Below are 12785 nucleotides of genomic sequence, written 5' to 3'. Positions count from 1 at the left end.
ATTTCCTAGGCTCTAGTACAAGAGGCTTCCCTCAGGTGATGGCTATCAAAAATAGCTACATATCAGCTTAGGGACTGCGTCTTCCTGAATCCAAATGGACATGCAGAGATTCAATTTACATCAATTCAACAAATTCTAAATAAGAACCTTCACTGTGTCTGGCAATGGAGAAAAATGACTGAACAAGACAGAACTGGTTGATAGTTTAGTTCACCCAATTCAAAGGGAGTCTAGAAAGTTCATCCAAGTCAGAACTGTTTTCTTTTCTTTTTCTTTTTTTTATTTATGATAGTCACACACACAGAGAGAGAGAGAGGCAGAGACACAGGCAGAGGGAGAAGCAGGCTCCATGCACCGGAAGCCCGACGTGGGATTCGATCCTGGATCTCCAGGATTGCGCCCTGGGCCAAAGGCAGGCGCTAAACCACTGCGCCACCCAGGGATCCCCAGAACTGTTTTCTATTCCTGCCCAACATACTTGAGTGACAAAGAATGGCAACAGTAAAAAAGAAAAATGGGTGTATGGGTGACCTGTGATATTGTTTATGGAAACTGAAAATAAATGCTAAGTCATGGCCTCTTGAGGCCTCACAAGTTTTATTATGAGGTTAAGAAACACCAACTTATTATTCCTTTAGAGAGAAAAGGGATGATCAGAGTAACATGTGGGGTTTAGTGCAAAACCAAGTAATATTTCAACAACCTAGGAAGCAGTAAAAATAACACGTGCTAGGTATGAAAGGACTCAGCTGTTTACAAAAGGACTAGGTTGGTCTGCTTTCCAGCTGCAGGTGGACAACAATGGAGGCCTTCAGTCTTCTTCTGCAAAGTCTTGTGGGAGGGAACAGAGGATGGCATGCCAAGACATATGCCAGTTTTGTCTGAGGGGCTTATTACTCTTCCCTTTGAAGTCACCCAGATCATCTATTCAGAGAATGATTTGAACCAAAGGATCAAGAAATCAGAGTTTAGTCATCCCACTAATCTAGGGCTCAATATTCCAGACTTCATACACATTTCTGCTCCGGGGCTGAGAAGAGGCCTGGAATAAGTGGCTCAACGCTTCCTGCATTTATGAATTTATATGAGGTCTAGCAACTCTCACCGAGAGCCTGTCGCAAGGATGAATGAGAATGTTTTTAAACTTTAAAAATTGCTATTTTAAAAAACGAATGTCATTCAAATCAAACAGCATGTGCTCTGTTTCAAGCCTTTATGACACTACACAGCCTTTTATGTCCTCCATATGCTATGCAATTTGAATTTGGTTTGTGAAAATTTACTGTGGCTCAGTATAGTGCGAGGAGGAGATAACATAAAATAAGACCACATCCATGATATTCCAGAGGCAATATAATGGTTCAAGAGTGTCGGCTCTGGAATCACAGTGTCCAGCTTCAAACTTTGGATCCTCTAGTTCTAGAGTGTGATTCTGGCAAGTTACTTAACCTCTCTGTGCCTCGGATTCTCCACCTCAAAAACAGGGGTAATGGTTGTAGGTTCTGATCTCTAAGCCTTCAAAAATTCTAGTTTTATGGAAAACTAAGTCATATTTTGATTTCAAAAAGCCAAAATAACTAAAGATGGTAAATAGCATTAGTAAATCACCTGTCAAAGATGCTGTCTCGTAAACAAACACATTGGGATGGCAATAAAAAATGCATAATTGTTCCTAGGAAGAAGGTTCTCGATTTCGTCCTTAGATACTGCCAGAACATTTCGATCTGAAGCTCCTGAATTCTTCATGTCTCTGTTCCTCTCTGTGCCCTCAATATTCCAAACTCATAGACAGTCAGTGTCCTGACAAGGCAGACTTCTCATATCATATGCTGTGGTTTTCTCATTCCCGGTTGAGAAATGCAGTTTCAATTATTCTTTGAGGAGAAAAGTATCCCTCTGCCCAGTGGTGCATCATTTATATATCTTACATGAGACAGATGTATAACTGGAGGAACAAAACCACCAATACTCTTATCCTTCCCATGAGCAGCCATACCTGGAATGCAGCTTAGTGATGGGATGGATGCTTTCTTACTAGCAGGAGGCCAAGGGAATGCAATGCTGACCCAGCCAGCGATGGAGCAAAAGATACAGTGTTCATGTAATAAGATGATTCTTGCTAATTATGAGACTGGTAAAAATACACCTCTTCTTTGTTTTGAGTTGATATTACATGATCTCTTAAAATGAACATCTGATCCTTGAAGAAGTGAGCAGGTATGTGGTTAGCTGACAGGGGACTGTGAGGACAGTTAATAGCAGAACCACACTGGGGAGGTGCAAGAATAGGCATGACTCATCCTGATGGAGAGAGATCAAGAAGGGACAAGAAAGATGCCTGTGTTTCCCCTATGCCTTTGAGAAGCCAAATGCCATCATGGACTGGTCTGGTCTAAAGAGCAGACACAGGAAAATGCATTTTTTTGGAATAAATAATGGCTTTGGGGTGAGAGCAATGTTTGTGTTTAAAGGGCACTTTTGGGATGCCTGGTTGGCTCAGTGGTTGAACTCTGCTTTTGGTTCAGGGTGTGATCCTGGTATCGAGTCCCACGTCGGGCTCGCTAAGGGGAGCCTGCTTCTCCCTCTGCCTATGTCTCTGCCTCTCTCTCTCTCTGTGTCTCTCATGAATAAATAAATAAAATCTTTTTTCTTTATTTAAAGGGCAAACATTTCTTAAAAGGTAAGTGAAGACATATGTTTTGTCAGTAATGAGGAAAAGAAGTCCTGCACGAAGGCACAGGCCTAAGGTCCACGTTAGGACCCTTTGAGTGAAATCCAACTTCTTGATTACCTTTTACTTGGACTCTAATTAAGCCCCTGTTAAATCAAAAACATCAACACTCTTTGAAGCAATACACGAAAGGCTGCAATGTCCAAAATAAAGCATCACAATGTCTATGATACAATCCCAAATTACTCAACATATGAAGAGCCAGGAAAATGTGACACGTTCTCAAATAAAATCAACAGATGCCAACTGTGAGGTGGTTGGGATAGTGGAATTAGCAGACAAGAACTTTAAGCAGCTATCATAACCATGCTTAGTGAAGTACATTCATAATAAACAAAAGGTAGGCAGTATCAGAAAAAAGTGAATTAACAACTGAAAACATGCAATAACTGAACTTTAAAAAATGCTCAATTTAAGAGAGATGACAGAGGAAAAAGAGGGTAAACCTGAAGATGTATTACTAGAAAACATCTAATCTAAAGAAGAGAAGAGATGCTGGGGAAAAAAAGTGAACAGAGCCTCAGGAACCTGTGGGATAATTTCAGCTCTAACATATGGATAAATGGTGTCCTAGAAGGAGAGGATAGAGAGAATGGAGTTGAAAAAAATGTATGAAATAATGGCTGCAAACTTCCCAAATATGGTAAAAGACAAAGTTTACAGATTTAAATAGCTTAATGAACTTGAAAACAAGATAAATTCAAAGGGAGCCATTAGGCCCATCCCAGTCACACTACTGAAAACCAAAGATAAAGAGAATCCTGACTGCACCCAGAGAAAAACAATGTATTTCAAACAGGGGAAGAATGATTAGAATGAGCAAGCACTTCTTATCTTTGGAGGCCACAGACACTGAAACAACATCTTTAAAAGTTCATAAGGAAAGGATGATCAGCTGGAATTCTTTATTGACAGAAAATTTTCAACAATGAAGGTGAAATAAAGACACTTACAGAAAAAGGACGCTAAAAGAATTTATTGCCATGGGACTTGCTCTATGAGAAATGCTATAAAGCACATACTTCAGTATGAAGAGAAATGAAATCAGTAGGGAACTCAGATCTTTAGGAATGACTGAAGACTGGAAATGGTAAAAAGTTGGGGAGAAAAAACCCTCTATTTTTTCTCTTGATTCTTTAAAATACACGTTTGCTTAAAACACCACTGCCTCATAGAAATGTAATGTTAATCATGTTATTAAAAAATTTAAAGACATTAATTTTAATATGTGCAAAACACATACAATATATACAGATTATAATTTCTACATATAATCAATAAAACTTTTAGAGGTTTTATATTTATATTCTTCACACTTAGTTTTTTAAATCCAGCCTGCATTTTAAACATACAGCACATTTCAGTGTAAAATAAGCATATTTGAAATGCTCAAGCCAGTTTAAACTGAAAAATAGCCAGTTTAAAACAAGTTATAACATTGCCTTGTGGGGTGTATAATGTATGTGGATGTAATACATATGACAACTATAACAGAGGACACTGGGAGCAAGGGTTGCCAGGCAATAAATTAAGATGGAATGTACAATATTTTAAAAATCCAGAATATGGATATGGCACCTACAGCTCAAGCAAAAATAAATAAATAAACAAACAAGTGGGACCACATCAAACGAAAACACTTCTTCTTAGCAAAAGAAACCAACAATAAAGTGAAAAGACAACTTACAGCACGGGAAAAAGATTTGTGAACCATGGATCTGGCAAGAGATTAATATCCAAAATGCATAAAGAACTCCTACAACTCAAGAGCAAAAAAGCAAATCACTCAGGGCACCTGGGTGGCTCAGTGGTTGAGCATCTGTCTTTGGCTCAGGGTATGATCCTGGGCTCTCTGCAGGGAGTCTGCTTCTCCCTCTATGTCTCTGCCTCTCTGTGTGTGTCTCTCATGAATAAATAAATAAAATCTTAAAATAAAAAAAGCAAATAACTCACGTCAATTAAAAAAAATGGACAAAGGACCTGAACAGACATTTTTTCAAAGATATATGAAAGGCCAACAGGTAGATGAGAAGATGCTCAACATTAGCATTCACTAGGGAAATTGTAAATTAAAACCACAATGAGGTATCACTTCACTCCCATCAGAACAGCTATCACCAAAAAGATAAGAAAGAACAAATGCTGATGAGGATGTGGAGAAAAGGGCACCCCTGTGCACTGCTGGTGGGGCTACATATTGGTGCAGCCACTACAAAAGTCTGTAAGGAGGATCCTCAAAAAACTGAACATAGAACTGCTAGATGACTCATCAGTTCTGAGTATTTATCCAAAGGAAATGAAAACATTTCATTGAGTAGATGTAGTAGAGTAGACTCCCCACTGAGCATTGAGCCTGATGTTGGGGCTCAAGATCTCAATACCCTGAGATCATGACCTGAGCCCAAATCAAGAGTCAGACATAACCAGCTGAGCCACCCGGGCACCCCTAATTCCTTTGATTCAGAAAGGTATTTGCATCCTCATGTTCACAGCAGCATTACTTACAACAGCTGAGACATTGAAACAATCTAAACGTCTGTCAATGGATAAATGGATAAATTGTGGGATAGACCCACAGACACACAGGAATATTTTTCAGCCATAAAAAACCAAAATCCTACCATTTGCAACAACATGGGTAGACCCTGAAGGCATTATGCTAAGTGAAATAAGTCAGACAGAAACACAAAGACTGTATGATCTCACCTGTTAACTCTTTAAAACAAACAAACAAAAAGAGATCACACCGTGGTGACTAGAAGCAGAGAGCACGGTGAGGTGAAATGCAAGAAGGTGGCCGAAAGGTACAAACTTCCAGTTATAAGTAAGTACTAGCGATATAATGCACAACATGATAACTCCAGCTGACAGTGATGTATGATTTATAGGAAAGTTGTTAAGAGAGTAGATCCTCAGAGTTCTCATCACAAGGAGAGACTTTGGTTTCCTTTTTATTGTATCTATATGAGGAGATGGATGTTGGCTGAACCTATTGTGGTTTCACAATACCTGTAAATCAAATCATCATGCTGTACTCCTTAAACTCACATGGTGATATATGTGAATTATTTCATAATAAAACTGGAAAAATGATAATCATAAAAAGATCCAGAAGACAACAGGAAAAGAAAAACAAGGGTGCCTGGGTAGCTCAGTTGGTTAAGCATCTGACTCTTGATCTCAGAGCTGTAAGCTCAAGCCTTGTGCTGGGACCATGCCAGGCATGGAGCCTACTTAAAAAAAAAAAAAAAAAAAAAAAAGGGAAAAGAGACACAGATAAAACAGAGGGGACAAGCAGAAAACAAATGATAATATGGTAGACCTAAATCCTGCCAAATCAGTTAATTACATTAAGTCGTAATGAACTGGTTACTGCAATGTCCAGAGATTATGAAATGAGTAAAAATGCAAGGCCCAATTATATGCTTTTTACAAGAGGCACACTTTAAATATAAAGTCAGAGAGGTAGAAATTTAACTTATCATGGAGAAAGATATACCATGCAAACAGTTAAGCATAAGGAAAGTAGAGTTTAGTATCAGATAAAATAGACTTCAAGACTAATAAGAGTTTTAACAAAGACAGAGAGGGGCACTGAATAAAATACAAAGGTCAATTCTTTGGAATGACTTAATCATAAATACATATGCGCTTAATATACGGGAGACGAAAACTGAGGGAACTGAAGACAATTTCACATCAGTGTAACACCCTCTTCACAGCCAATTATTAGAACTAGACAAAAAAAAAAAAAAATCAGTAAAAACAGAGAGGATCTGAGTAACAGTATCCACTACCTTGATCTGATATTTCTAAAACACTACACAACCAACAACTGCAGAATACATATGCTTCTCAAGCACACGTGGTACCAACAGACACCCTATTTTGGGCCATAAGAACAAGGACAAAAAAACTATAAACTACATTTCATTGCTTCTCCTAAAAACATAAAATAGAACAAACTTTTTGGGAAAGTAAAAGCAACTCTTCTCTCCCCAGAGAAAGTGACAGGCAATGCTTATTTAGATTACAGGTGGTCAGCAAATACCAATAAACCTGGTCACCTTGTTAAGATCCTATGAACAGCCTTAGAGAAACCAAATTAAAGATAACTGAGTAGTCACATATTCAATTGTTTAGGAAAATACCATCAGGATTTGTTTACATCTACATTTAGGGATTTAAGTATGATTGTTCAAATCCTTTATTATACTTAGGTTGCTTCCTCTTTGAAGCCACTTTTCCAATATTTCTATTGATCTCATCTTAAGGCTGGAACACTTAAGTCCCTCAGGAAAAGAGACAGCACACACTCAATTTCCATAGCAACTCTAAATCCATCACACTATATTTGTATATGAGAATTTGATTTAAATACATTAATATATGTGAATTTGCAATGTGTCTAAGCTGTGGTTGCTATAGGAACCGCAACTTCAAATTTCCTTTTAAGTTTAGTAAGTGCACACACTTAACGACTGGTTCCCCCCCCCCACCCCGGCCCCTGCCAGCTATCTTGAGTTGCTAATAAGGCTCATTGCAATAAACTGATAAACAACATGATTCACAATGATATATGCACTTAAAAGATATCTATCATTATAAAAATGTGTATTTTAATACATGCTCCTTGTTGGTAGATCAAAAGCAATTCAAGATGTGATTCGTCAGAAGGTAGATCAAACAAGACTTGCCAATTAATTGTCACCCTGATGTGACAGCCTCTGCTTATGCTGAAGCTCATTTTAGACCAGGTAAGTCACCCAACTACAGAAAGACACCAGTGGGCTCTACGGCTGCTCTGAATCTGCAGGAGGACATTTTGTGTCTGTATTGAATTGGCAGAAAAATCTAGCACATTCTCGTAGCAGCAGAATGCATCTATTTTACACAAAAGCAAACAACCCATGGTGCATGGCTACAGAAGTCATCTGTATGATGAAAACACTGTTTTTTTTTTCTGATTTAGATAGTATTTAATTATCAACATGTGGATAATCCATTCCATGATCATATTTCCACTCTAATATGGGCCCTTTGCCACAAGATGCTCTGGAGCTTCTACTTACTGTTCTTAATGTGTTATATAGTCAGGACATGCAACTTAATTTTAATATTAGCCTAAGGAAATATTGGGGAGAAAGAAATCCACTGTAAAACCAGTCAAGTATTCCAAAGCCAAAGGAAAAAAATAAAGACGATCTCCTGCTTTGATTGTAACAGCCACTGCTTGTTTCCACTAATGCAGATGGTTGAGAAATGACAAGGCTTAGAGGTGGAACAGAAATTACTGCTGAATGTTACTGATATGGCATCACTGTCAGATCACTGTGATATAGATCTGAGAACTCCCAGAGAGCTGACCCTCACACCTCAGCATCAAGCATTTTGTCTTAAATTTTGGATGAACAAAATCAGTCTTGTATATAAAGAGGATGGCCTTGGATGGTTTCAGATCAGAGGCAGGGAGGCCACTTTAGAGACTGTAAGTAATTCATGGGGGAGAGGATTATCAATAGAAAATGAAACAGAATCTTAAGAATTAGAAGGAAACTCTGAGTGTATCAATTAATACAAGCTGGTGTCCTAGTGATACTGAAGGATACAGATAGGCATGGACCTACCTGATTCCAAATAAAGCATTCAGGGTGTTCAGTAAGCTTTCTGAAGTCTTTTGGCTCTTCCTTTACTGATGCTTATCCTTTTTATTGCTATAAGTGTATTCCTTGCCTAAGTATGTTATGTGCTGAGAAACCATATCCCCATGTTTGTTATAATTACACATTTTGTATCACAGATTTTATAACACCTATTTTGACTCTTGGAAGACATTCTGGCTTCCATTTTATTGGCTGTATTCCCAAGAGTTGGATATATGACCTCCACTTACTTTATAGGAGCCTTTCACCTATCACATACAACTTTTAAAACAATGTTCTACATGTGATGTATACCTTGCTATAATTTTTTCCGCAGTATAGTTTTTCCATCCCACAATGTCCAAGAGACAGAACCTATTTTGTTTAAAAGGGTAGGACTGGTTTGACTTTTGAAAATATCCTTTCTCCCTCATGAAAACCAATGAGGTGAACGTGGTCAAGGTATGAGGAACATGAGTCTTAAGAACTACTGCCTTGGGCAGCCCTGGTGGCGCAGCGGTTTGGCGCCGCCTGCAGCTCAGGGTGTGATCCTGGAGACCGGGATCGAGTCCCACATTGGGCTCCCTGCATGGAGCCTGCTTCTCCCTCTGCCTGTGTCTCTGCCTCTCTCTGAATAAATAAATAAATCTTAAAAAAAAAAAAAAAAGAACTACTGCCTTCTGGAACATTAAAAACCCTATTTATTACCTGTTGACTTTACCGTGTTTCCTGAGCTTTGTCACCCAAGAGTTTAGGCTCTGGAAGAAATATGTTTCTCGTTCAGGTTCATGGACATTCTATCAAAATAGCACACACTTCTCTGTGGCTTCTGTGAAAGACCAGTGGGGGAACTGCTAGAAAACAAAGCCAAGGCAGCACCATGGGCAGTGGTACCAATACAAGGACATGTTGTGATTGTAGGGGGAAAAAAAACAACTTCTGCAGCCTGTCTGATTTCACTACTAAAAAACTTGGGGAATAAAAAAAGAGTGGCAGCTGAGTTGAATCTGTACATCATTAACAGCTAAAGAAAAAGGCCCTAAGATGAGAAATGCCAGCTACCCTGGGTTTCCCCTCCCGTCCATGTCCTCCTCCCCTACCACATCTGCCCACCAAATCCCTCCCATTGGACAAAACACACTACTCTTCTTTTCTCTCCCCCCACTGACTACACTGTTGAAGTTTATGACCAAACTGGAAGGCCAATTTGAACTGCCATACATTTTTGTTCCTCAAATTTCCTGTGGCTTTTTACCTAACCTCTCCCCAGCACTTGTTAAAATAAAAATTCCCCTTCCTGTCTGAATGTTTATCAACACCCTTGACTTACTTCATTTTCTCCTTCCAGCTTAAAGGTCCTGCTCCACAAATCTCCCCTCCTTTTCCCTATCACCAATTATTTCTTCTCCACGGACCTTCCTCCCCTCTTACCAACTTGCTCACTGTGCCTTGTCCTAAAAGCAAACGACAACAGATCAAGAACAACACCAGCTCTTTCCAATCTCACCTCTTGAGGCTGTCAGCTTCTCCCCACAACAACTAAACAGTCGTCCTCAACTTGTTTCCTGATGAATTTGGTGAAGGTGGAATCTATGCTTACTGCATGACCTAGCCATTTGTGAGGTCATGCCCTCGTCCAGTCTCTGCAGTCCAGCAGGTATGTGCACTCAGCATTTTAACAGACCAGTTCTCTCAAGGGTCATTCTTCCCCTCCTAAGAGTCAGGTACCTTTGGCCTCTTTGCAGGCTTCATCCTATTTAATCTCTCCACAGTTAATTTCTGGCATTGCAGGTGATCCCTCTTTCTAGAAATTTCCTACTGTTCATTCTCTGATTCTGAGTTTTCCTAGTTTTTTTCCCGATGTTGATATCTTTTTTCTCAGCTTCCTCTTTTTCCTCTGCTCCTTAAATGTATGTATTCCCAGAAATCTGTGTGTCACTTCGTTTCTTTTTTATAAGCTCATTCAGTTTATAGCTTCAACACTTGATTTTTATGCTACCTTAAACTCTTCCTCCAATTCCTCTAACTCACCCTGGGTCCCATCGTTCCATTGGGTGACCCCTAAATTGGAAATCCAATGGGCTCTTTCAGTCCTTATTTTACCTGACTCCTCCTCCACAGATTTAGACATGTTGGCTAGTCTGTTCCCTTCCTTCTGCCTCCCTGACGTGCCTTTCCCTCATCTCCTTTAATCTTTCTGGCATCTTCCCTGCTCAGGTGCAAATCCTTCCTTTTCTACCCATTCAATGTTAGAGGCTCCTCTTTCAGCCTCAATGACATGGGTATACGGAAGCCTCACAAATGTACACCTCTAGCCTATGCAACATACTTCTTAGTATGTTTAGTATTAGTTTAGTATTAGTTTTGTTTTGTTTTTTAAGTATTAGTATTCTTCTAACCACCTCTTATCCATCCTGATTGGAGGCTGGGGATAAATAAGGAATTTGTATTATTTACAATATTAATGTTACTGATTTAACAAGTGTGAACACTGGTTTTTAGAATGGAACAAGTAGTTCCTGAGGATTTCATTGTTTAACTGTACAGTATCATAACTTGTGTTAATAATGACCTCAATTGCACAAGAACACCTACCTGCTTGATAAAGTCTATTTTTTATGGAAGGATGTTTATATTTTTGAAAGATTTTATCCACAAAAGTTTAAAGAACTTTAAAGTTCTAGGTATTCATCCCCTATGACTTCACATTTGGAGCTGAATAAATGAGGTCTTGCTGAGTATTATCACATAAAAATTGGCACTGACCATACAGGAGATAGAATGCATATTTCATAACTTTCCTTTCAAAGATTATAGATTATTCATATTTAAAAACATAAATTGGTTCATATTCTGTTTCTATAGCCAGCAATTAAGCAGTAAAAATACTTCAGTTGAAATCTAAACAGACTTGATATTTTTCAGAAAAACATACCAAGAAAAGGAAATCTATCCTTGGAGTATTATTTTAACACACAGCTTGAATGATCAAGGTGAGTAACTCTGCCTTTTTAGTAGTCTAATCATGATCATTAGACTTATTATAGATAAGACACTGCTGGGAAGATAACGTGGTCAGAGAGACAACAATAAAAACCATCCAGAGGCATAAAGAGACTGCTGGGAATAATCAACCAAACACAGGAAAGCACAGATGAACCTGAGCCATTTTCTAAAAGGAAAGAGAGTGTCCGATTTCACTGTTCTGATACCTGCGGTGGGGGAGTTTGCATGGTGAGACTTTTTCGGCAGGTTGAAGATCTGTTCGCCAGGGTCAGGGGGAGGGATTGCATCTTGCCCTTGCCGTGCTTCTACAGGATCATACTCTTTCCCGTCATAGTTAGCATCATAGAATTTCTTAAACCACTGAATGAAATCCAGGTTGTCCTGGAAACGTCCTTTCACCAGCTTCTCCACTGGGATCACCTGCAACATAAAATCTCTGTGAGTCATAACCCTGTTTGGGGTTATTTAACACAACTAAAGTGTTGTCTGTAACTATTTCCTATGCATCCACGATTACAGACTACTGGTTTCCCCCTCAGCTTCTTGACCAGCTATATTCTAGAATTCACCTTTTTCCCCCCCATCATACTAAAGAAAAGTTAAACTAAAATGCTGTAGATGGTTCTTGTGATTTATTGCCTATTTCTGAACAAATGAGATGAAACAAGGAATACCCTTAGCTGTCAAGAGGGGCTGATCCTCTTCATGATGTATTTAATTACTCAAGCATCTCCCTGCAAAAATGGGCCTGGGATGTTGTGCTGTTTCAAGATTGATGGATTTTCCAAATTTCTTTTTACCACTTGCTCCAGCGGTGTTGGAATAAACTCCTGTAAGGATTATAGCTACCAGAGAGTGTGAATGAATAAAACTCAAATCAATGCAAACATTTACTTATCTAATGGTTTGTATGAGGCTAAATAAACTTCCCTGTTTTCTGTTGTTGTTTTATTTTTACACAAGACAGAGAAACAAGCATTAAAAAGAACTGCCTGTAGGATGCCTGGATGGCTCAATCAGTTAAGTGTCTGATTCTTGATTTTGGCTGGGTCACAATCTCAGGTCGTGAGGTGGAGCCTCTATGTTGGGCTCTGCACTCAGCAGTGAGTCTGCTTGAGATTCTCTCTCCCTCTGTCCCCCCTCACTTTTTCTCTCTCTCCCTAATAAATCTTAAAAAAACAAAACAACTGCCTGCAATACAGAGCCCAGTAGTCCATGGGCTACACAGAAGCCCAGCTGATGTGCCATGGGAGAGCAGAGGGACAGAATGGGGTCTGGTTAGGGAGGTCACTGAAGGCATTCTGGAAGACGAGGTACACCAAATTCACCTCCACTTCTGAGACAGATCTCAGCTTTTCATGGAGTAGGCCTTTCTACTGGCAACCCAGACAGGATGGCCAATAGGT

At 39.2% G+C, this 12785-nt stretch overlaps 1 protein-coding gene across 6 annotated transcripts in view; it reads right to left on the bottom strand.

The window, feature by feature from the left end:
* The window catches only part of MAPRE2 (microtubule associated protein RP/EB family member 2), a 157119-nt gene that overhangs the window by 21295 nt on the left and 123039 nt on the right, over positions 1–12785 (bottom strand). For all 6 annotated transcript variants that reach the window (XM_025996966.2, XM_072732190.1, XM_072732193.1 and 3 more), the window contains one exon: positions 11586–11799. In XM_025996966.2, the coding sequence (XP_025852751.1) occupies positions 11586–11799 (214 nt within the window). The remainder of the gene's footprint in view (positions 1–11585; positions 11800–12785) is intronic.

The sequence above is a fragment of the Vulpes vulpes genome, chromosome 13 (genome assembly GCF_048418805.1).
Source record: "Vulpes vulpes isolate BD-2025 chromosome 13, VulVul3, whole genome shotgun sequence".
Lineage (NCBI taxonomy): Eukaryota > Metazoa > Chordata > Mammalia > Carnivora > Canidae > Vulpes > Vulpes vulpes.
This window is presented reverse-complemented; position numbering and strand designations above follow the sequence as displayed.